Source organism: Anolis carolinensis, unplaced genomic scaffold (genome assembly GCF_035594765.1).
Source record: "Anolis carolinensis isolate JA03-04 unplaced genomic scaffold, rAnoCar3.1.pri scaffold_9, whole genome shotgun sequence".
NCBI lineage: Eukaryota > Metazoa > Chordata > Lepidosauria > Squamata > Dactyloidae > Anolis > Anolis carolinensis.
This window is the reverse complement of record NW_026943820.1, coordinates 729961-756261: the sequence shown is the minus strand read 5'-3', so window position 1 is coordinate 756261 and position 26301 is coordinate 729961. Positions and strand designations below refer to the sequence as shown.

Sequence of the window (26301 nt, the reverse complement as noted above, 5' to 3'; positions counted from 1 at the left end):
AAAAAATCTTTGAAATGCTTGATGGTCATTTTTGGAATATCCCACAAAGATGAGGAAAATGTAAATATGTGTATAAAAGTTCAGAAATGACTTGCAAGCTTTTTTTAAAAAAAGAATGGAGTATTGCTTTCCAATGCCGCTTGTATTAAACATCCCCGGAGAGCAACCAACGTAATGCAAGAGAAAACACGGGCGGGATTGATGAGCACCAAACCCAATGACTCGCTAGGCTTCCACGCGTCGACGGTACCAGAGGAGAATAACCAAATTAAAACTGCAAGTCGCTTGGCATTAATCTGGGAATCTGGGTTGTGTCTCCCCCAGTTGAAAGTGCCTGGTGCATCTTGTCACAGTGTTTGCTTTCACTTTGCAAGGCTCAGGAGTGAAGAAAAACGACTTGGGAGGCATGCATAAATGCAGCGACACAGCTCCAAGAAATGTCACCCCCTCCGTATTTTTGGCTCCCCTCGTTTTGTACCAACGGAAAAGGAAACGTCGCTTTGAAACTGCATTTTCAAAGTCCGGGAAGTACAGTCATGCAAAGGCAGGCCATTCAATTTCACTCTTACTAGCTGGTTTGGCTGAGTGGTTTTTCAGAAGGAGGAGGATTTGAATTACTGGATTTGAATTAGGGCCGGGCTGTGGCACAGCTGGCTAGTAACCAGCTGCAATAAATCACTACTGACCGAGAGGTCATGAGTTCGAAGCCCGGGTCGGGTTAAGCCCCCGACCATTAAATAGCCCGGCTTGCTGTTGACCTATGCAGCCCCGAAAGACAGTTGCATCTGTCAAGTAGGGAAATTTAGGGACGCTTTATGCGGGAGGCTAATTTACAACACCATAAAACTGCCAGCAAAACACGAGGAAAGGAATGAGGAAGTACAGCCACTACTGGACAGTGAAGCAACAGCTCCCCCTGTGGCCGGAATCGTGAAGCTGGAAAAATGTTAAAAATGCCTCTGAGTCTGTCTACTGTATGTTGTTTGTCTGTTGGCACTGAATGTTTGCCATATATGTGTTCATTGTAATCCGCCCTGAGTCCCCTTCGGGGTGAGAAAGAAGGGCGGAATATAAATACTGTAAATAAATACATAAATAAATAAATACTGTATATACTCGAGTATAAGCCTAGTTTTTCAGCCCTTTTTAAGACTGAAAAAGCCCCCCTTGGCTTATACTCGGGTGAGGGTTCTGGTTGGCTTATATTTGGGTCGGCTTATACTCGAGTATATATGGTACATTTATTATTTTTCTCTATTATTATTGGTATTACAGTAGAGTCTCACTTATCCAACATAAACGGGCCGGCAGAATGTTGGATAAGTGAATATGTTGGATAATAAGGAGGGATTAAGGAAAAGCCTATTAAACATCAAATTAGGTTATGATTTTACAAATTAAGCACCAAAACATCGTGTTATACAACAAATTTGACAGAAAAAGTAGTTCATTACACATTAATGCTATGTAGTAATTACTGTATTTATGAATTTAGCACCAAAATATCACGATGTACTGAAAACATTGACTACAAAAATGCGTTGGATCATCCAGAATGTTGGATAAGTGAGACTCTACTGTATTACATTTATTATTTTTCTCTATTATTGTTGCTACTATTATATTTGTTTTACTCTATTTTTATTATTATTATTATTATTATTATTTTTATTATTATTAATAAATTTATTATTTCACTCTGATCTTATTATTATTATTATTATTGCATTTATTATTTTACTCTATTTATTATTACATTTATTATTTTCCTTTATTATTATTATTATTATTATTATTATTATTATTATTATTACATGTATTATTTTATTCTATTATTATTAAAAGGATACATAAGGGCATTTACATTGAAAAGATGAGAATAATGATTTGATCAGAGTTGGACAGTCTTATCTTAAATTTGAGCTTTATGTAAATATTCAAAAACATTTAACCTGCTGATGCCTATCTTAATGTATTTTATTGGTATCTATTCTTATTTCTGAAATTTACCACCCTCGGCTTATACTGGAGTCAATGTTTTCCCAGTTTTTTTGTGGTAAAATGAGGTGCCTCGGCTTATATTCGGGTCAGCTTATACTCGAATATATATGGTATTAAAATAACAATAATAATAATAATAATAATGATAATAATAATCTATTTTTCTATCCCGCCAACCATCTTTCCGAAGGGACTCGGGGTGGCTAATGCCCAAAAAGAAACAAAGCATAACAAATAACAAGCATCAGTACTAAGAACAGTATCAACATAACAATTAAAATAAAGTACAAAATAAAATAAAAATAAACAAATAACTTAAAAATTTCAATTGCAATTAAAACACAGAATACAATATAAACCATCATTACAATATAAAAATGAGGTAGAGAAAGGACCCCCTTTTTAAGAGTTTATTATAGGATTTTCCCCCTCTTTTTCTGAAAACATATTACAAACTTCTAAAAAGAAATATATTTAACGGAATTGACTATTTGTTCCTCCAAATGTACTTGACATTTTGAATGTCTTTTCTTGTGTTCTTGGAAACCTAAACAACAGTGGAAATCATGCCTGGGAGATGTAGCTAGGTATGATGATGTAGCTATGATCCATCAACATAAAAATGAAGCTTTTATTTCCTCCCGTTTTAGTTTGGGAGATAGAAGTACTCAAGTGGCTCTCTACTAATGGATTGTCGACTTCGACCGGAGGAAGAAACATCTCTCCGCGCACCATGTTATGAACCCATCCGGATGCTCCCACCTTCCTTTCGAAACACTCTCCAGTATTTCTACCGCTCGGCTTTCTGTAGCCAGAGTCTCCCTTTGATCTTCTGAGCTCTCACAGTTGACATACTTGGTTGAACTTTTGATGTTTACATGCTTATATAAATAAGGGCACGGAGAAACGTTCCACTTTGCATTAGGAACTGATTTAAGGTGAGTCACGGTAGGCAATCTTCTTCCCTCTCCGCCACCTGCTCCGATCCACAGCATATTCTTCAGTGGACCACACGGTCGCATTTGAGCATGCCGGAAGTAACGCCACACCACTTCCAGTCAGTGTTCAAGCAGCTTTGAGGCTGCTTTTTGGCATGTCCCAGCATTCATGGGGGAACTGCACTGGGTGACACCAACCCTAGTGATGCCGCCGGACTTCACCTCAAACTGATATTATGTCTTGGGGAAAATGGTGTGTGCCTTGCTGGAAAATTGGGGAAAGGAGACCTTTTCACACCCCAGTTATAGCACTATGATTTCACTTTAGTAAAGGTCAAGGTTTCCCCTGACATCCAGTCCAGTCGTGTCCAACTCTGGGGGTTAGTGCTCATCTCCACTTCTAAGCTGAAGAGCTGGCGTTGTCCATAGACACATACAAGCATCACTGTTAAGATTCCACTCTGTCTACGATTGTTTATCCTTCTATCCTTCATTAAGAACTGGATTAAAAGCATCATTGTTAAGATGCCACTCTTTCTGGGATCATTTGTCCTTCTATTCTTCATTAAGAACTGGATTAAAAGCATCATTGTTAAGATGCCGCTCTGTCTGGGATCGTTTGGCCTTCTATCCTTCATTAAGAACTGGAATAAAAGCATCATTGTTAAGATGCCACTCTGTCTGGGATACAGAATGGGGGACGCCTGGCTTGACAGCAGTGTGTGCGAAAAAGACCTTGGAGTCCTCGTGGACAACAAGTTAAACATGAGCCAACAATGTGATGCGGCTGCTAAAAAAGCCAATGGGATTCTGGCCTGCATCAATAGGGGAATAGCGTCTAGATCCAGGGAAGTTATGCTCCCCCTCTATTCTGCCTTGGTCAGACCACACCTGGAATACTGTGTCCAATTTTGGGCACCACAGTTGAAGGGAGATGTTGACAAGCTGGAAAGCGTCCAGAGGAGGGCGACTAAAATGATTAAGGGTCTGGAGAACAAGCCCTATGAGGAGCGGCTTAAAGAGCTGGGCATGTTTAGCCTGCAGAAGAGAAGGCTGAGAGGAGACATGATAGCCATGTACAAATACGTGAAGGGAAGTCATAGGGAAGAGGGAGCAAGCTTGTTTTCTGCTGCCCTGCAGACTAGGACACGGAACAATGGCTTCAAACTACAGGAAAGGAGATTCCACTTGAACATCAGGAAGAACTTCCTCACTGTGAGAGCTGTTCGACAGTGGAACTCTCTCCCCGGGGCCGTGGTGGACGCTCCTTCCTTGGAGGCTTTTAAGCAGAGGCTGGATGGCCATCTGTCGGGGGTGCTTTGAATGCGATTTCCTGCTTCTTAGCAGGGGGTTGGACTAGATGGCCCATGTGGTCTCTTCCAACTCTACTATTCTATGATTCTATGATTCTATGATTCTATGATTCTATGATCATTTGTCCTTCTATCCTTCATTAAGAACTGGATTAAAAGCATCATTGTTAAGATGCCACTCTGTCTGGGATCGTTTGTCCTTCTATCCTTCATTAAGAACTGGATTAAAAGCATCATTGTTAAGATGCCACTCTGTCTGGGATCCTTTGTCATTCTATCCTTCATTACGAACTGGATTAAAAGCATCATTGTTAAGATGCCACTCTGTCTGGGATTGTTTGTCCTTCTATCCTTCATTAAGAACTGGATTAAAAGCATCATTGTTAAGATGTCACTCTGTCTGGGATCATTTGTCCTTCTATCCTTCATTAAGACGTTGTTTAAAAGTTTCAGAGTGAAGATAACACCTATCCTAGGATTCTTTCCCCTCTGTCTTTCAAGGAGACATGGGTTTAAGGCAAGGGCTTAAGATAACATCCTTCCTGGTATCCTTTCCTGTCTAGCAGCTGTTTCTCTCCCTGAACTCCAAGTGTAGCTGAAAGAAATGGAAAGCCACATTTTTTTGGCAGCCACTGTTTTATTGCAGCCGGAAAAATATCATGGCTGAGGCTATGCTATTATGGGTGTCTGAACCAGCCGAAGCTTTTGAAAAGATGCACAACTCTAGTTTCTAGCATCTGAGGAATGAAAAAGCATCCCGATGGCTCTCGACCACTTTGGGCCTCTTCCAATGGCTTCCAATGGCTGCCAGTCCTCCCCCCTCGACATGAATGCCGGTGAACCCAGCTGTGTTCCCGGCCCTTCAAAGTGCAGCCCGTGCCAAGATAATTAGCCCCTTGATTATTCCGAGTAACTGACGGGGTCAAAGGTTAGCCGGCATCGCGAAGCATGGTTAATTCAATCAATTTAGCCAGCGATGCTCTTCGGGAAATGTATTCCGCTGCCGGTGCCACCGCCACAGTCAAATTTAAGCAATCTGCTCAAAATTCCTGAGCCGCGGTGGATGAGCATTTTAGCTTAATTTCTAATTTAATATTCAGCTGGGGGATTCGGCTTAATTACTTGTGATACTTTTGCGCAGAAGCTCAAGGACTTGGGCGGGTAATGGCGGAGGGGAAGAGACCCCCCCTCAATTGCACGGGAGACCGTTGCAAAAAACTATCCTTTTAACGACAAACTGGAATTCCATTTTTCACAGTGTTCTCAGTGGCAAAAATGTTATAAAATCCTATATCTTCTGAACAACCCTGATGCTTTCTTTTATGAGACTTTTGTAACTTTTGTCCTTGAGATTAGTAACTCTGAAATATGTTTTCTTTTTATCTGTGACTTCCTCTTGTATATACCTGTATTGTAATTTTGTTGTTATTTGTCAACAAAGACGTTGTGTGTATGTAAGAGAGAGTGGGAGACAAACGGGTTTCCTTTCCCCTCTCTTTAGCTTGAAGACTTTTTTGTGTCAGAAACATACCAGTCACTTCTGATGTGAAAGAATTGGCTGTCTACAGAGACGTTGCCCAAGGGACACCTGGATGTGTTACCATCCTGCTGAGAAGGAGGCTTCTCTCATGTCCCTGCCAAGTTAGAGCTAACAGATGGGAGCTCACCCCATCTCACAGATTCGAACTGGAAACCTTCAGGTCAGCAACCCGACCTTCAGGTCACCCATTCAACCGGCACAAGGGTTTAACCCATTACGCCACCATGGCTCTGAGGTCATAGAAAAGGTGATGAAATGCAGATTCTCTAAATGGACTCGGGCATTCTTGGAGAAACATCTGGGCACATCTCTCAAACATGATAATATCAGTAGTGACCTTCTAAGATCATATCACATCTACCTATGGGATGCAGCTTCTTCTACAACATGGCATTCCCGCTCCAGCACATGGGATGACCATGATAGGACAGACTGGGACAAACTGGGATCTGTGTGCCCAAGTTAGGTGTCAGCTTAAGCCAAAGGGTTGGTTCTCCCTCCATCCTTGATGCCTTCTCTCCTGTGCCCTCAGATACGGGGTTACCACGCTACTGAAGTAGAAATAATTAAATAACAGGAGTATTACGGGATGCGCCTATGTTTCTTAGATAAAGTTGATTCTCCAAAGTATTTCTCCCCAGTTTGATTAACGTTTTGTTCCCCTCGTTCTTCCCTCCTCCGCAAAAGCAGCTGAGAATAGTTTTTATGTTTTGGAAGAGATGCTGCTTCCGATAACAGCAGTAATTTGCAATTATCTCTTTGTGCGCGCACTCTCAAAGGCTCGAGTCAGCAGATATTAATCGAAGCAGCTGTATTCTGCACACCTGCATTCTCCCCACTTCCCAAAAAAGTATTACTGGAACTATTTATCAGACAAGATGACATGGGAGCTGTTCATGGGCCTGGTAAAGTTCATGTGATACAATAGGCATGGGCAAACTTGGGCCCTCCAGGGGTTTTGGACTCCAACTCCCAGCATTCCTAACAGCCTCAGGCCCTTTCCTTTTCTCCCTCAGCCGCTTCAGCTGTGGGTGAAACATCAGGAGAGAAAGCTTCTGGAACATGGCCATACAGCCCAAAAGCCTCACAGCAACCTAAATGTTGGGCTTCATCTTCAATAAGGATATACAATGCAATGAAGACAGAGGAAGTCTAAAAGAAGCACAGCGAAAAACAGAGGAGGGATGGACAACATATTGGAAATACAGTAGAGTCTCACTTATCCAACATAAACGGGCCGGCAGAATGTTGGATAAGCGAATATATTGGATAATAAGGAGAGATTAAGAAAAAGCCTATTAAACATCAAATTAGGTTATGATTTTACAAATTAAGCACCAAAATATCATGTTACACAACAAATTTGACAGAAAAAGTAGTTCAATATGCAGTAATGCTATATAGTAATCACTGTATTTATGAATTTAGCACCAAAATATCATGATACAGTAGAGTCTCACTTATCCAAGCTAAACGGGCCAACAGAAGCTTGGATAAGCGAATATTTTGGATAATAAGGAGGGATTAAGGAAAGCCTATTAAACTTCAAATTAGGTTATGATTTTACAAATTAAGCACCAAAACGTCATGTTATACAACAAATTTGACAGAAAAAGTAGTTCAATACGCAGTAATGCTATATAGTAATTACTGTATTTACGAATTTAGCACCAAAATATCATGATATATTGAAAACATTGACTACAACAAAAATGCGTGGGATAATCCAGAATGTTGGATAAGCGAGTGTTGGATAAGTGAGACTCTACTGTAGTATGATATGGTCTAAAAATGTAGTTTTAGAATGTCAATAAATCCTGATAAAAATATTTTTGGACTGATGTGAATTTTCACAGTTTGGACTTTATCCTGCGCAAAATTCACAAACGTCATCGTCCGCGTAGAAAATAGTATTTTTATTGAGATATACCATTTCCTGCACAGGAAACGCTCTATTTTGGAACTTATTCTTCAGAAAATATATCATAGGAGTTATTTGAATAGAAAATGGCATTTCTGCATTGTTTCCTGCACAGAAGGTGCTGTTTTCTGTGCAAGACAATCGTATGTGGATTCTGCACAGAATAAACTTGAAATTACAAATACAGTACAACCCATCTATCTGTATGGGATGCATTCCCAGACTTTGTATAGATATTTAAAATTGCAGATAAGAGTGACCACCGTTGAAATAAGGGACTTTTGGTCCTAGAATGCCAGGCAGTCATATGGAGGATTCAGGATATAACCCAGAGAAAGCACATGTCTTTAGACATGGATAAATGAAACCATAGATACTAGTCCATGGATATTTGGCCACTGAAGTGTCTCTTGTGGAGAATGTCACACCTCAAATGTCAGCACAATCTCTGGATAAAACTCACGTCTCATGGGAACCAAAGACAAAGCTATCTTCACACCTGTCTGCAGGTAAAGGTAACTAAGGAAGAAGTTTTAAAATGGACTTTGATACCAGATGGAGATAATTTATTACTTTGAGGTTAGGACTTAATCCTGGAACACATTCATCCGCCCAGTGATATGGGAGCCACCCACGACCACCATATAAAAGAAAAGAGTAAAATAACCAAACCGGAGAAAATTCATAGCCTTCAATCCTATTCACATCTACCTAGGATTAGTCCTTTTGATTGATGAGGCTTACTTCTGAATAAACTTATTTAAGATTGTGCCACTAATCTCAATGACACTAAGTAAGCATTGCTGTTGTGCTGATAGTTTCAAATGATGTTTATTTTTTAAAAAAAAAAAAACCACACAGAATTTGGAATCCCTATTCCGTTTCATTGCTCAGATTTGCACAACCCAAGCCTTTGTGGATGTTTTAAACAACAAAGAATGATCAAAAAGTAAGATATCGCTCCATCTCATCATCTCGACAGAGGAGCGGCGATGTCTGTTTAACAGGCTGATGTGATGGGAGGAGATTGATTGATTCCATACATTTTCATATTATGAGCCGCTTTACAGGTGATAATGATGCCATTATAGAATCGTAATTCCCCCCTCCCCAAAAACAAGCCAAAAACCCCCTCCCATTCTTCAAAGGATGGTGCCACTCATCCTTCTTCCTCAGCTGCATTAAAATGAACAAACAGCTGTACCGTCTTCCTGCCTGTTGGAAGCATCGTTTAAATTGATAAGCTATTTCTCATATGTTGAAAATCCATGTTCAGATCCTATTTTTTTATTATTCCTCCTCTGCAGGGGAGGAGAAGCAAAGGAAAGAGATACAAACTCCAGGGATATCAGTCTAGACCAGGCATGGGCCAACTTGGGCCCTCCAGGTGTTTTGGACTTCAATTCCCACAATTCTTTCAGTACAATACAGGGATGACATGCTCATAGCACAGGCACAGGCCAACTTGGGCCCTCCCCTCCAGGTGTTTTGGACTTCAATTCTCACAATTCCTTCAGTACAATACATGGATGACATGCTCATAGCACAGGCACAGGCCAACTTGGGCCCTCCAGGTGTTTTGGACTTCAATTCCCACAATTCCTTCAGTACATGAACAACATCCTTCAATATGTGGATGACATGCTCACAGCACAGGCTCACAGCGCCCTCCAAGTGTTTTGGACTTCAATTCCCACAATTCCTTCAGTACAATACATGGATGACATGCTCATAGCACAGGCACAGGCCAACTTGGGCCCTCCAGGTGTTTTGGACTTCAAGTCCCACAATTCCTTCAGTACATGAACAACATCCTTCAATATGTGGATGACATGCTCACAGCACAGGCTCACAGCTCCCTCCAAGTGTTTTGGACTTCAATTCCCACAATTCCTTCAGTACAATACATGGATGACATGCTCATAGCACAAGCACAGGCCAACTTGGGTCCTCCCCTCCAGGTGTTTTGGACTTCAATTCCCATAATTTCTAACAGGAGGGCCCAGGTTGGCCCATGACTGGTATAGACTGAGATAGAGGATTCAGTGTTGCACTCATTTTGAATTAATAATCTTTTCGCAACGTGATTCCCATCAGCCCAAAGGCTTCCTGCACGAGTCAGACCCACAAATCTCCCATGGTCCAAGTGGCCAATTCTTGTTGCATTCTGAATTCAACTTTGCACCCAACGCCACGCAAGAGTCCAGTAATACTAACTAAACAGTTTACTGAAGAAAGCAACTATAAAAAGGCAAAAGGTAATATAAAAGAAAAAGGCCTTCAAAAGGCAATAGCTCAAACAGCAAAGTTCTCTTCAAAAGTGACAAAGTACATGAAAAAACCAGAAATCAAAACATAGGCATAAATCCATAACCAGGAACACCAGAGCTTCTTTCAAAACATGAATCCATGAACATGAGCACTAGACTTTCCCAAAGATCTTAGCCATAGACTCGAATGTGGAACAAGAACAAGACCCAAGGTGTACATGGTAACGCAATGTTGCCTGTTCTAACCATTTCAGTAAACAACACTGTAATTTAAGGTCCACAAGCCATGAAGTCATGCTATTGGCATCTGCTCTGTTTCAAGGAGTTCTCACTGGTCTGTTTCACGGATTTCTCACAAAGTCTCTATGACCTCCGTAATCTGACTCCTTCCTCCCATAGATCAATCTTGTCTCATACTCCTACTGCCCACAGGTGTTTTCCCGGGGAAAGATCTCTCCCTTCCAGCTCCTTATCTTCCGTTGCCAAGCAATGACTAGGGGAAAGGTCTTCCTTATCTTCTGATGCCAAAACATCTCCATCTCCTCCCTGCTCTGAAGCCATTTCTATCTGACCACAGTCTCATTCTCCCATGCAGAATCATCATCCAAAATCCCACACCGAAAAGCCCATCATTCCTCACAACCTCTGACTGAACCATCTCCTCATCTTCAGCCTCTGGTGAACCACAACAATGTTCCTGCCATCTCCAGACTGAAAAACCGAGACGCAGAGAGACAGTGAGACAGCCTTTGTGGAGGAATTCTGTAACCTACAATTTAACAGCTGCTCCTTTCCTTGACATCAGAAGAATCTCTGCAGCAGACGGGAAGGTTTGGTCTCTATTCCAGAGCCTTTGCTTGAAGCAAAACCAGAAGACAGGGAAAGAAATGGATGTGCCAAACCCGCCAATGCCCATTGTTCACCCAGAAGGGAAAGGAGTGCCCTTTCCTTGATGAAATACCTTTTATTTACGGAACAACAGTGAGCTCTTAATGTATATCTCCAAAGTGCTGCCGGCAGCCCACGGAGGGCAAAGAATATGAATCACAAACTAGACTGAAAATGTTTCCGAAGAACTTTTTTTTTTTTGCCACAGGGAGAAGGCAAAGCTAAGATTCTGACTCATACATCTTCATTCAGATCTCTTTGGGGTGAGATTTGTTGTCTTACGGGGGACGGTGCTGTTTCACACATCTTCTTTGATTCCACAATACGCTCCAGTGCGTTTCAGCAATATTCCCTGTCATAAATGTTAGCTTTGCAAGAGAGTTCCTAGAATGTGGCACAGATTTAAAAATATTGTTGAGCTTTCCAGCCTTGGGACATAGCGTTTCTCTTTCTACTTCTCTCTCAGTAATATTGAAAATGCTCAGTGTGAACAACACGATGCTGCCACAAAATATTCCCTATATTTATTTATTTATTTACATCACTTTTACCCCGCCTTTCTCCCCGAGGGGACTCAAAGCGGTTTACAGTAAATAGGCAAAAATTCAATGCCTAAAAACAATGTAAAAACAACCATTCATATAAAACAATCTACAAAACAACAATTCATATAAAACAGATACCATTACAAAATAAAATCACATTATATAAAATTTGAAGCATGTCCAAGATTAGAATCCATTCATCCAGAATCCTCAATAAGTCTTCGTACAGGTCATGTAAAGTCCATATAGATCCCCAGGTGGTCTCCATTTACTCTGGTTGTCACCTATAGCATTTTGTGAAGCCGGTCTTGTATTGTCAACCCAACTACATAAGAATCTACATTTGGAACTTATCTCAGATTCTATTTGCAGTATCTTGATCCAGTTCTATGGGTATACCAAGACAATTTTTTCTTAGGAACATGTATCCTCTTTGGTGGTTCTTGACAGTCAAGCTCTTTCAAAAGACCAACTGGATCTTCATCAACATATCCAAAATTCAGAACAATAGTCTGCAAGAAGGGGCTGTTTTCTTTTACTTATTTTAACACTTAGAATCATAGAACCATAGTCGGAAGAGATGCAAATGGCTACCTTGTCCAAGGCCTTCTACCTTGTAGGAATTCACAATGAAAGTCCTCCCAAGAGATGGCCATCCAGGCTTTGTTTACAAACTTCCAAAGAAGGGAAGTTTCCACTATCTAACAGCTCTTACTGTCAGGATGTTCTTCTTAATGTTTTGGTGGAATCTCTTTTCCTGGAGTTTGAATTCATTCCTGGTCTCTTGGACACCAGAAACACACTTGCCCCTCCTCAACACAACATCCTTTCAAATCTTTCTATGTGGCTCTCATGTTGCCTTCTCTCAGCCTTCTCTTCTCCAAGCTAAACATATCCAGCAATTCCTCCAAGCAGTTCCTCATAGGGCTTGGCTTCCAGACCTCTGACCATTTTTGGTTCCCCTTCTGTGGACACCTCCCGGCTTGTCCCGATCTCGCCTCTTTCTCTTGTGCTGATTTACATGTGCCTCCTGCATTGGCCGACTCAATTCTCTTTTTGTGTGAATCTACCGCAGATTGTTTCCTCCTCAGAACACAGCAAGGTTCTGGCTGGGATTCTGGGAAATATCATCCCTGCCAGCCAGGGCAAATAAAACTTACGAGGATGTGTTTCCCACACGAGATGCAAGAAAGCAGGGAAACCTTTGGGACTCAGAAACCTTCCTGGTAAATGTACCGTTGATATAAACCGCACAGATTTATTGGCTGCAGCTGCAGTTTTAATCACAATGCTAAGAGAATGTTTTTCCAAGGGACTGTCATGTATTAAGTTAGACTCGGAGCCAAACAAGATGTGACGAAGGGGGTCCACAATTAGATCTTTTCTCTCTTTATTTGGCGTGCGCACAGCAGCTGCTCAGGAAGCAAAGAATTGCATTGGGAATCCAAGGCGGCAATCGCTTCTCCTCCCGGTGGTATTTTCTGTATGAAAATCTCTCCCTGCTTTATATTTTTCTTTGCTCCCGAAGGAAAGACGAGTTTCCGTCTACTTGGAAATGTGTAACGCTTTTGGTTGAGCTCCCTCCCTTTATCCTCACTGAGCTGAAAGAAATGAACATCCTGATCGTGGATCTCTATTGCCCTTTGGACCCAGTTATATTTCAAATCCCACCAGTGCTGCCCATTTCTGGAGGATCAATAGAGATAAGGCTGGAAAACTGTGGCAGGCGCAGAAGTAATTTTTGTAGCCAGGAGCCCGCTGAGAACTGTATGGATTACTGAGACTTAAAGTGGTCTGGTCAGAACTCCACTTCCAAATCTCAAAAATGGGTGTTTTTATGTTGAACAATACAGTGGGGTCTTGCAATGTACAGGCAGCTCCCGATTTACAAACACCCTGCAGTCCCTGATTTACAAACATCCTACAGATACGAACGAGTTACAAACACCTTCCAGTCCCTGATTTATGAACATCCTGCAGATACGAATAATTTACGAACATCTTGCAGATACGAACAATTTACGAACATCCTGCAGATACGAATGATTTACAAACACCTTCCAGTCCCTGATTTATGAACATCCTACAGATATGAACAATTTATGAACAACTTGCAGTCTCCAATTTACGAACATCCTGCAGATACGAACGATTTACAAACACCTTCCAGTCCCTGATTTATGAACATCCTGCAGATACGAATGATTTACCAACATCTTGCAGATACGAGTAATTTACGAACAACTTGTAGCCCCTGATTTATGAACATCCTGCAGATACGAACAATTTACGAACATCCTGCAGATACGAATGATTTACAAACACCTTCCAGTCCCTGATTTATGAACATCCTACAGATACGAACGATTTACAAACACCTTCTAGTCCCTGATTTATGAACATCTTGCAGATACGAATGATTTACAAACATCTTGCAGATACGAGTAATTTACGAACATCCTGCAGATATGAATGATTTACGAACATCTTGCAGATGCGAATAATTTACGAACAACTTGTAGTCCCTGATTTATGAACATTTTGCAGATATGAACAACTTACGAATAACTTGCAATCCCCGATTTATGAACATCCTGAACATACGAACGATTTACGAACAACTTGCAGTTCCCAATTTACGAACATCTTGCAGTTTACCATAATAACATGAGCTCTCCCTTTCACGTTTCAGATTAGGAAACCCTTTGATCTTCCTTACTTTGAGGTTAAGCTGAGTGTTCTGCCCAAGGGGTCTATTCCACAGTGGACCTCTTGGGGAGGCTCATAAAAAGGCATAAAATTATGTTTAGGAGGTAGAATATAATAAAACAACAATTCCGTGGGAGTCCAATATGCCCAAGGGATGTTGAGCCTTATTTACTGGCGACTTCAATTATTATTTAAGGCAGAAACCTTGAGAAGGTCAGAACTGCTAAGTGAGGAAAACATGCCCTTTCTTGCATCTTGTAATACAAATTTCCCTCCAGCTGTGATGTATAATACTGAATGAATTAATCAGACGATACAGGATTTGGGGTTACATAAAAGAGCAAAAACAACAAAGCAGCAGGAAACAAGCAGATGTGATACCAGGCACATTTCCCTAGAAGTAAGTCCTACTGAACTCAATGGGACTTATGTTTCGGCACCAATGGCAGTCACAGCTTCTATATCAGTGAAGTGGCAAATCTACATTGGGTCCGTATTCCCAGCTTTAAAGCAGATATGTATTGTTCTCAAACAAGAGGTTCAACAGTTTCTAACAACTCTTTAAAATCCAGGCTAAAACCCAGAACAAATAATGTTCACATGGAAACCAACAGTGATCACTGATGAGCAGCTACATTGCAAGACCACATTTACCCAAGTTTATGTCTTGGAAATCTGTAACATAATTTCATACTGATACTTAATGGTCTTCCAAGGTCACTTTCAAAACATTTTAGGGATGTTCAGGACCACCACCAACTTAAATACATTGAGTACATCACATGTTATGCCATCACCTTCAAAATTCAGAATATCTGCTTTAGACAAGGTTCCAACATCTTGAGATATATATGGACGACACACTTGTCTCAAACCTCTGTTTCTCTTGTAACTTGTCAGTTCGCTTAAATATTTATAGAGTAAACTGTTTAGTTGTTGTTGTTGTTGTTGTTGTTGTTGTTGTTATAATGAACTTTCAAGATGTTTTAGACTTATGACAACCTTAAGATAGGGAGAAGTTAGAAGAGGAGGAGGAAAAAGTCAAGTGCTTCTCTTGGACTACAAGAGAAGGCTGTAATTCATTTTTCGTTAGGGCAGTTGCAGGTAATGGGAAGAGTGAGCGGTAGAAGAAAGTGGCTCAGAAGTAAGCTGCAGGCAGGCAGCCCAGATAATGGGTCTAAATTGCATGTTTCAGAAGAGGTCTGGAAAATTAAACCCTCACAATATTAGGAAGGACTTGGTGAAACTTACAGACATTCTTCAGATTCCAGCATTTCCCAAAGACGTGAGATTGAGAGTCTAGCAAACCTAAAAAACCCTAAATGCAGCAGATCCTATGTGATCTTGGAAGCCAAGAAGGGTCAGCTTTGGTCAGCCCCAGCAATAGATGAATCCCAACAGTTATGGTCCTGGACAACAATGCTGCTATCTCAGGCATGGGCAAACTGCAGCCCTCCAGGTGTTGTGGACCTTAAGTGTCTGAAGGGGAAAAGGAAGGGCCCTGAGGATGTTAGGAATGGTGGGAGTTGAAGTCCAAAACACCTGGAGGGCCCACGTTTGCCATTTCCGCCTTATCGCTATTCCTCTGAACCTCTGTTTGGCGCTATTTTGAAACACAGTGCAGTGTATACGTCGATTCCAGATTCCAGCTCTCCTCCCGGTGGCATCTTGGCTGAGAATCAAGGTGAAAGCATTTGTTCCGAACAATAATATTAAGTGACTGTCAAGACAGTGAGCTCGAGTCGGAGCCAGCCTTGAAGCGAGCAGGCATCTGGTCTGTGAAGCAGAACAAGGTACGAAAGGGAGCCAAAAGCAGAACAGACAACACTCCAGATAAGTCGCTTGGCCCAAGCTCGGTCTCTCAATAGGAACCCCAGCTGCCAGGAATTTTGAGTGATGCAAATACAGACATCTGTTTGCGCTGCAAACTCCCTGCAAATTGGATGGAAGATGGCCCCTAAAGATTGCCCATGCCTTCCAAGAGTATGTTCAGCTGTCACCCATGGAGCAGGCTCCGAGTGGGGCCCATCAAGCCAAGTCTCTTCCGCTGTGATTGGCAGGAGCTCTCCAAGGACATGGACAGACTGAGGGTGGAAGCCTGGGGTCTTTCCATTGGAGATGCTTCAATCCTTTTGCAGAAGAGAGGCAACAGATTATTGCTCGAGGGAGTTTATGGCCTGAATCTCCACACAGTCCGAGCCCAATAGTCAAACCAGTCCACTATACTGGCTGCCTTGCATCAAAATGTATGTCTCATAGATCTATCCAGCAATCGCATGTAAAAGCGTACAGCCAATCACAAGATATATATATATATATATATATATATATATATATATATATATATATGTGTGTGTGTATATATATTAGCTGTGCCCGGCCACGCATTGCTGTGGCATTGTCTGGTGGTGTTGAGGTAGTGGTGGTATTGAATGTCTGTTGTATGGTTGTCTTTATGTTTAGTATGCACACTGAAGTGGATTATATGGCAGTGTGGAGTCAAGATAATCCAGTTCAAAGCAGATAATATAAGATTCTAAATGGTTTCTATAGCTGTGTGGAAGGGCCTTGAGTCTACACTGCCATATAATCCAGTTCAAATCTGATAATCTGTGGAAGAGGCCTAAGTTAGGCCTAACTGTGCCTGTCCCCTGGGCTGAGGAGGTTGCTAGGAGACCAAGTGGGCAGAACTTAGCCTTCAAACTGGCAGCAATTGGATAAAAACTATTATTCCTCTCCCTGTAATTAGGACTTTATTTTTCTTTTCTTTTTGCTGTATCAACCTAGAGGCGTGAATGATGGGTTGTGTTGTCAAATTTCGAGGTTGGGAGGCCTGTAGTTTTGTTGTTTTGTCCGCTGCCCTGATGCCATCACTCTTTTATATATATAGATATATATATAGTCACTCATAGAAGCATAGGATTGGACGAGACCACAGGAACTGTCCAGTCCAACCATATTCAGCCATGTTGGATTGCAAACCTAAGCACTCTTGACATGCTGACCTTCTCAGAATAGCCAAGGCACTCGCAAAGATGTAGCTTCATGAGGAGGTTCAGAGCCGGAGGGAGCAAAGAGGATGGACTGGGATGTGATCTATGCTCTTGAACCGTGTTGGGTTGGAGGTCCCAGAACTCAACGCAGGGAAGGAAATGCACTCAGGAATCTAACCAATGTGGATAAATACGATTGCAACCTATCAAAGAGAAGACCGAAAAGTAGGGAGCAAAGAGGATGGACTGGGATGTGGTCTACACCCTTGAACCATGTTGGGTTGGAGGTCCCAGAACTCCACGCAGGGAAGGAAATGCACTCAGGAATCTAACCAGTACCAATACACATTCAAAATGCACCAGCCAACCTTAGGAAGGCAGCTTCGAGAAATGACATTTGATATAATTGTGTGCTTTTGAAGACACGGAGACATACAATAGAGTGTGCCAACAAGAATGGGATCTGTGGCGGAGAAAGTGGCCTTTGAAGTGCCTTTTGAGCATCTCCATGCGCTTGTTTCCTTCTGACCCATCTTCCCTATTAATCGCGGCATCTTTGTCTCTTTACAAGGGTCTGCTGCGTTCCCGTTGTAAACGTACACACGGTGTCACGCCGAGGCCCACTCAGAGGCATTTAATACATATTACAAAGAACCGCTTGGGTTTGGCAACCTTGGCAGAGAGAGAGAGGAACAAAGCAATGGAAGAAGATGGCTGGGGACGGGGCCACGTTGTAGATCCCGGTCTAATTATTATGTGATAAGTAGAGCGAGGTCGCGGTAGATGGACTCTTTCCCGCTCCTGCTCCCTTGCAAGACCACGTTCCCGAACAAGGCTTTCGATTGGGTATTAAGCAAGCAGATAATATCTGGAGGATCTGAATTAATATGCAGACGGTGTACATCTGGGGAAATAAAAGGAGGAAGAAAGGAAGAAAGAAAGCCCATTTCGGTTCCTATTGTTCGCATTCATTTTCTCGCTTCTCCTGAAAAGAATCTATTGGCACTCTATTCTGATATTTTGAAATTATTAGTCATCTGGCCTTTCTTTCTCGGGAAGATGTTTTCTTCCCGGCTAAAGGCTGCTTTCTTGCATTTGACTGGGCATTGTTTACATTTTTAGCATTGCTGAAGATGAAGTTGTTTGCAGGTCGGAGGCGGATTATAAATTCAGAGCCAGAACGGTGAATGTCCACTCAGCCATGGAGACTCACTGGGTGACTCAAAAAGAGCGGTGGCAAACAAGAAGCCCGGGCTGTGGCGCAGGCTGGAGAGCAAGCCAGCTGTAACCAGCTGCAATGAATCACTCTGACCAGGAGGTCATGAGTTCGAGGCCCGCTCGGAGCCTATGTTTGTCTTGTCTTTGTTCTATGTTTAAAAGCATTGAATGTTTGCCTATATGTGTAATGTGATCCGCCCTGAGTCCCCTTCGGGGTGAGAAAGAAGGGCGGAATATAAATGCGGTAAATAAATAAATAAATAAATAAATAAAAAGTCAATGAGATATTGACCTTCATCAGTAGGAGTCTGGTGCCTAGATCCAGAGAAGTCATGCTGCCCCGTTATTCTATTCTGCCTTGGTCTGACCACACCTGGAATCACATTGTATCCCATTCTGGGCATCACAAGTGAAGGGAGATGTTGACTCTAAGCTGGAATGTGTCCCAAGGAGGGTGTCATGATCTCCAATCTTTGACATCTCTGGTCTGCTGACAAAGAACAGATGCCAGCCATAAAACGGGCCAGCCATAAAACCTCAATTACCCTCTGGTATGTGAGAGCCCCTATATAAATGGGCCAAAGAGAAGGTTCTGGTATTCTGTACAAATTGTTGGGAGAAGAGAACCCAACAGAGGGCGACTCAAAGGATCAAGGGTCTGGAGAACAAGCCCTATGAGGAGCGGCTGAAAGAGCTGGGCTTGTTTAGCCTGCAGAAGAGAAGGCTGAGAGGAGACATGATGAGGGCCAGGGATCAAGATGTGAGTGAGGAGAAGTCATAGGAAGGAGGGAGCAAGATTCCTTTCTGCTGCCCTGAAGACTAGGATGCAATGGGACAATGGCTTCAAACTACAGGAAAGGAGATTCCACCTGAACATGAGGGAGAACTTCCTGACTGTGAGAGCTGTGGAACTCTCTGCCCCTGAGAGAGTGTGGTGGAGGCTTTGAAGCAGAGGCTGGATGGCTATCTGTCCGGGGTGCTTTGAATGCCATTTTCCTGCTTCTTGGCAGAATGGGGTTGGACTAGATGGTCCATGAGGTGTCTTCCAACTCTAGGATTCTATGATTCTACGACTTTGGCCATTTTCTGAAGAAATCTGGCCAAGAAAAACCCCAAAACACTTGGGCTCTCCAGGTGTTTTGGACTTCAACTTCCACAATTGTGAGAGTTGAAGTCCAAAACACCTGGAGAGCCCAAGTTTGACCATGTCTGCCCTAGAGGCACCAAAAAGCTGAAGACAACCCAATGGCTAAGATGACTCAATGTAACCTAATATGGTCCTTCTAGTTGAGTGGCAAAGCTGGCAACTAGTTGGACCATAGTCTCTTCCTAAGGCCTCTTCTACATTGTCATATAAAATCCAGATTTGAACTGAATTAGGCCCTTTCTACACTGCCATATAATCTGGATCAGGCACAGGCAAACTTGGGCCTTCTCTCCAGGTGTTTTGGACTTCAACTCTCACCTTTCCTAACAGCCTACCGGCTGTTAGGAATGGTGAGAGTTGAAGTCCAAAACACCTGGAGAGTGTTGAAGTGGGAATGATTGTATATAGAGCTGTTTAAATGTAATTGAGTCATGATTGTGCAATGTGTGCTGGAAATTGCATCATACACTGTGTGCTGCCTACTATGCCAGTGTGTAAAGGGTTAAAGTTGGATTGCATCAGACAGCAGAGGATGAGATAAATAGCCTCTACTTCCTATCTCTGTCCCTTCCCGTGTGTGCCTGCGTGAGAGCTGTGTATTGTCTTGTAGATTTCTGTTCGTAAGTAAACATTTTGATAGAAAACTGAAGACTGCAGCGTTGTTATTTATCCAGAACTTCTTCGTCAGCGACTTCTGCTGCGTGTGCCTTGCAAAGCCACTCTGATAGAGAGAAGGCCCAAGTTTGCCCATGCCTGATCTAGATTATCAAATTAGACAATCCACATTATCTGCCTCGAACTGGATTATGTGAATCTACAAGGCCATACGTATAATCCACTTCAAAGCAGATAATCTGGATTTTATGTGGCCCAAGATATCCAGAAGAGCACCACAAGAAGTCTGCAAGCACACCAATGCATGCTTTCGTCTCCCATCTGTTTGCATGGTGACAATCCATAGTGAGGAACATGTCTTCCTTCTCTTCTGGCATGACACGTACCATGTCATTGACACGGCTCATACATGTTGCAGAAGCTCCTCCATTTCTCACACCGAGATGCACATTACTCCAAACCATCGTTTGTCATTGCAACAAGGCTGTGCCCATGAAGGCATCAAAGCCTGGCAACGGCAAAGGATGAGTAATCAGGAAGAGTGATTAAAAACCAAGGAAACTATCAGATGGAATTTTACTCAACGTTGAAGTTTTATCTTCAAATCAGCAGCTTCCAAAGGATATGACTATTGATCATGGGCAATCGCAATGCAAACTTGCATGCAAATGAGAAAACCCGCCAAATCCGTGGATATTAATATCTCGCTGAATCAATAGAGATGATAATTAGAAAAAATGCACACGCACGCTTCTGTTTGAACCGGACCTTTAACACTCATTTGAAATTATATAAATACAGTCGTTTTGTTTTAAATCCCTCCTTCCCGCCATACCCTAAAACAAATTAAAATGCATGCATGCTTAATTTACAGAGGAGGAAATGTTAATCCCAGTTGGGACGCCGGCTTCCTTATGGCAGCGTTTCATTAATAGCTGTCAATTTGACTAATAGACATTTCGTAAGTGAAGCTAAATAGACACGCCGTAAGTGGATTCCGGCTACTGCACATGTGCCGCCGGAGTTGTGGGCCAGGTTTATGGGCGGAAGGAGAGCAATTAATTCCGGGACCTTCGGGGTGCAATTGCCACTTACGGCCGTGGGAACAACTGTTGACGGCGTATAAAAGCAGTGCGTAAATAGAACAGGACACAGGTAGGACATTTATAACATGGCCAGAGGAGTGTGGAGTTGTCTGGCTCAAAGAGACCATATAGGAAGGAGCGCATGATGTTCACCACCTTATGCAGGGTGACTCATCTTGTGGCGCAGCTGGTTAGTAGCCAGCTGCAATAAATCACTACTGACTGAGAAGTCACAAGTTCGAACCCAGCCCGGGTCAGATTGAGTGCCCAACCAATACAAAAATAGCCCAGCTCGTTGTCGACCTAAGCAACCCGAAAGATAGTTGCATCTATCGAGTAGGACATTTAGGTACCTCTTTATGCGGGGAAGCTAATTTAACTAATTTACGTCACCATTCGGATCGAGTGCCCGATCATTAATAGCCCAGCTCGTTGTTGACCTAAGCAACCCAAAAGATAGTTGCATCTATCGAGTAGGACATTTAGGTACCTCTTTATGCGGGGAAGCTAATTTAACTAATTTACGTCACCATTCGGATCGAGTGCCCGATCATTAATAGCCCAGCTCGTTGTTGACCTAAGCAACCCAAAAGATAGTTGCATCTATCGAGTAGGACATTTAGGTACCTCTTTATGCGGGGAAGCTAATTTAACTAATTTACGTCACCATTCGGATCGAGTGCCCGATCATTAATAGCCCAGCTCGTTGTTGACCTAAGCAACCCAAAAGATAGTTGCATCTATCGAGTAGGACATTTAGGTACCTCTTTATGCGGGGAAGCTAATTTAACTAATTTACGTCACCATTCGGATTGAGCGCCCGGCCATTAATAGCCCAGCTCGTTGTTGGCCTAAGCAACCCAAAATAGTGGCATCTATCAAGTAGGAAATGTAGGTACCGCTTTATGCGGGGAAGCTAATTTAACTAATTTTCATCACCATTCGGATTGAGCATCCGACCATTAATTGCCCAGCTCGTTGTTGACCTAAGCAATCCAAAATAGCTGCATCTATCAAGTAGGAAATGTAGGTACCACTTATGTGGGGAGGCTAATTTAACTAATTTATGACACCATAAAAAATCATCCAGTAGCCTAGGGAAGAATGAGGAAGTACTCCATCAAGGACTCGGTGTCACAAGTGGACGATGAAGCAGCAGCTCCCCCTGTGGCCAGAATAGATAATACCCTCAGGAAGCCAGAAGCTGGAAAATGTTAAATAGCCTCTGAGTCTCTGTCTGTATATGTTGTATGTCTCCCAGGTTGAGAAATGCTGCCTTAATGCAATGGAAGTGACAATGCTGAGATGGACACTTGTTTTGACACTTCTTGACTATGTGCCAAACGATGACATCCATCCGTCAGAGACTAGGAATCAAAGCGATCGACAAGAAAATGCAGGAAGCAAGGCTACGGTGGTCCGGCCATGTCATGAGAAGAGGAAATGCAGAGAAAATGTGACAAATCTCTACCTGAGGCGGGGAAAATGTTCTAAAATTCCACGATCGTATTTCAGAGCAACTGTAATTACAACCTAAAAGGTTACGGCTCTGTTTCTTTAGCTAATGAGACTAATTTCCTTGCAAAGGCTATTTTTAGTCCTTTCTTCTCCCCGCAATCTTCCCACTCGAACCGCAGAGAACGGCCACACCTGGAGGGGAATTCAATTAATGGCCGGCACCGCATACATTTATCCATGTTAATGTACTTCTCTTTTTGTTAATTAATTCATTAACTTACATCAACGGCAGTCTGTGCTAATCAGCAGAGGGTGTTAAGTAGTGCTAATGGCTTGAGCAACCCGTGTTTAGAGAGGCAAACGGGACTTCTTTAAGCTTACTCAGTGGCCACGTCAACCCTGACGTTACCATCTGTTTCTGGAACAACGTCTCCAGTATGGATGGCCATTTGTCGGGAGTGCTTCGATTGTATATTCCTGCATGGCAAGAGTTGGACTGGATGGACCTTGGGGTGTCTGCAAACTCTTTGATTCTATAGGAACAGACCTATAGCAAACACTTTTGGAAATTGAGAAGCTAGTCATGGGATGATGGGCGTTGTAGTCCAGCACATGCAGGGGATGTTGCATATGTACCTGTTTAATTGACTATTGATCCACACACAAACACACACACACACACACAGAAGATGGCATCCTTTTAGTGTCCTACACAAGTGTTCCTCTTCCAGTTTTAATCACTGCAGCAGGAGAAATGCTACCTTGCCCTCATTTATTTATTTTATTTATGCAACCAAATGCATCTCAGGCAATGAACCGCAATCTACTCAGTCATCACGTGTCTCTCCCATGCAACCATTGGGAGCAAAAGGTGGTGCAGAAGCATCCAGATATGTCCTTATATTAAAGTACACAATAGCAACACCATCCCCAAAGAAGGTTCTGGAAGGTGTCTTTGTCCCTGTGTGTCCATCCACAAAGCAGTCTCGATAAGGAAAGCTGGCAAGTAATTGTCAGCAGTTCAAGGTCAGAAAAAACCCAAATGCTTTAATCTCTCTATATAAAAGGATTAAAAAATTTCGGCCTAGGACAAAACAACAAAACTACACATCCCAGAAACACTAAACTTGGCAGCACAACCCCTCATCCACGCCTCTACGTTCATACAACAAAAAGAAAAGAAAAATAAAGTCCTAATTAGAGGGAGAGGAAGAATTGTTTTTATCCAATTGCTGCCAGTTAGAAGGCTAAGCTCCGCCCACTTGGTCTCCTAGCAGCCCACTCAGCCCAGGGGACAGGCATACTTAAGGCCTCACTTAGGCCTCTTCCACACCGCCTATAAAATACAGATTATCTGATTTTAACTGGATGATATGGCCGTGTAGACTCAAGGCCCTTCCACACAGCTATATAACCCATTTATAATGGATTTAATGTCAGGGGAAAACTTTTACCCTTTACCTTAACTACCACCGATTCCTCAATACAGTAGAGTCTCACTTATCCAAGCTAAATGGGCTGGCAGAAGCTCGGATAAGCGAATATCTTGGATAATAAGGATTAAGGAAAAGCCTATTAAACATCAAAATAGATTATGATTTTACAAATTAAGCACCAAAACTACAAATTAAGCACCTAATAAACCAGCATTTCCTATTTAAGAGATGCTGGGATCAGGGTACTTTTTATCTCTTTGGTGCTCAATGAAGGAGGGACGGTGTTTCTTCAACGTCTTTAGCATCTGTCACTTCCTCCTGGGGATCAGGTCTCCCTGCTTTTCAGCCCCCAACTCCTCAGATTTGGGGAGAGAACTGTCATTAGGAGCTTTATATTCCTGGCACCTGGTGCCTCCATTTCCAAAGTATCTCACCCCAGAGGATGGTTTTGACACACTCTCTACTGACCATTCAGTGGGAGGGATGTATATTAGGTGAGTCCTCAAGTAGGTAACTGGAGAGTAGCTCAACCTCGGCAGAACTCTATCCTCTCCACATCTACCTACCCCGGGTAGATGTAGGTTCAAACAAATGGTAGTGCCGTCATTGAAGCTGTGTGATACGAAACGATCTAAGCAGAGTCCCACATTGCTTATTCTGTATTCCTCAGAAAAGGTTCTAGCTTCACACCCCTTCCAGAGTTATTGTGAACCTCCACTTCTCCCCACTTAAGAAATGAATTCACTATCATAAGATTCACTTTTCAAGAAAGGAAACTGATACTGAATTGAGAGACCCTGATATTGGAAAAGTCATTACAGCGCTGTCAAAATGAGCTTCTCCCTAAAGGGAAGCATGTGCCGGCTTCCTGACAAAAGCTGATGGTTGTCATCAAGTTTCATGTCATGGCTTTTGACTCAAACGAAGGTAAACCTAACTGAAGCGGAGGAGAATTGAATGCAGATGTTGCAAAATCGTCTCAATCAGCCCATGAACACGGATAAGATGCAACCAGATCATTTTGTTAACAATTAGCATGATAACAGTCAACCCTCCACATTTGTGAGTTTATTATTTATGAATCTGATGAATCCATTTCTCTAGGAATCTCTAGCGCACACTCTAGACTCTATGTTCAACGGAAGGGGCATGGAGCACCCATCAACGTCTAGACTTGTAATGTTCCTTAATATCCAAACATGTTTTAGAGATGTGTTGCATGCAAAAATAGATAGTTACCTCTTTCTTGGTAAATTCTGGTGCGTGGTCATTCTTGTCATCCACCACAATCGTGGCCGTTGCGGTGCCTGTTAATCCCACGTCCATGCCTCCCATGTCCTTGGCTTCTATGATGAGCTCATACTTAGGATTTTCCAATGTCTGGAAAAGAAAGAAAGGAAGCCAAGTTAGCCAGGGAATAATCAATCACATTATGTATAGAAATATATAATCACTTATTGGAGGCATCATTAGATACATCCATTCTATGGAATTGATTTCCACTACGGTTCTGTGATAATAGTGGAAAGTCTCAGAAAATGACAGATAACATGCTTATTACTTAGCATTTGGATAGTTATTATGAAATAGAAATATTTTAAAATGATAGTAATAAGGCTTCAACATAATGCATTTGTAGCTACTATTGGCAGAGTGTAAAGAATGATATATGATCTCCATATCCATGGAATCGATATACATTAGAGTTGTGTGTGGATCCTTTTCTCCCATTTCCTTCGTTCCTTTCATTTCTCTTGGTACTTCGGGAGCACCTAACAGGAACCCCCATCCGTTATGAAAATTGGCTCGCCACAAAAGCAAGTGGGAGCTGATCCCGACTCCAAGCCTGGTTTTTGGCATTACAGTTTAATCTTTGTTATTAATCTCCCAGCAAACAAGTAAACCCTCATTCCCTGAAAACTACTCTCGTTTTCCAGGAGGTCATTGCTCTTCCTTACCTGGAAATGGGAAGCATTGTTAAAATGCCTTGGAATGGAAAGAGTGCATGGTTGACCAGTGTGGTGTAGCCTGGGAGAAAAAGTGCATGCGCCTGCCAGTGCCTGCAGCTGAGCACCTCCTTAGAGTAAGAATTTCTTATTCTAGAGGAGGCGCTTGGCTGCAGGCAATGGTAATTGTAGGTACATGCGCTTTCTGGGCCTGCATGCCACACACACGCTCTCTTTCCAAGGAGAGTGCACACGTGGCATGCAGGCCCAGAAAGTGC

The 26301-nt window shown here is 42.4% G+C and overlaps 1 protein-coding gene across 2 annotated transcripts in view; it reads right to left on the bottom strand.

The window, feature by feature from the left end:
- Positions 1-26301, bottom strand: part of cdh13 (cadherin 13) — a 594061-nt gene that overhangs the window by 65569 nt on the left and 502191 nt on the right. For both annotated transcript variants that reach the window (XM_062961847.1, XM_062961846.1), the window contains one exon: positions 25317-25457. In XM_062961847.1, the coding sequence (XP_062817917.1) occupies positions 25317-25457 (141 nt within the window). The remainder of the gene's footprint in view (positions 1-25316; positions 25458-26301) is intronic.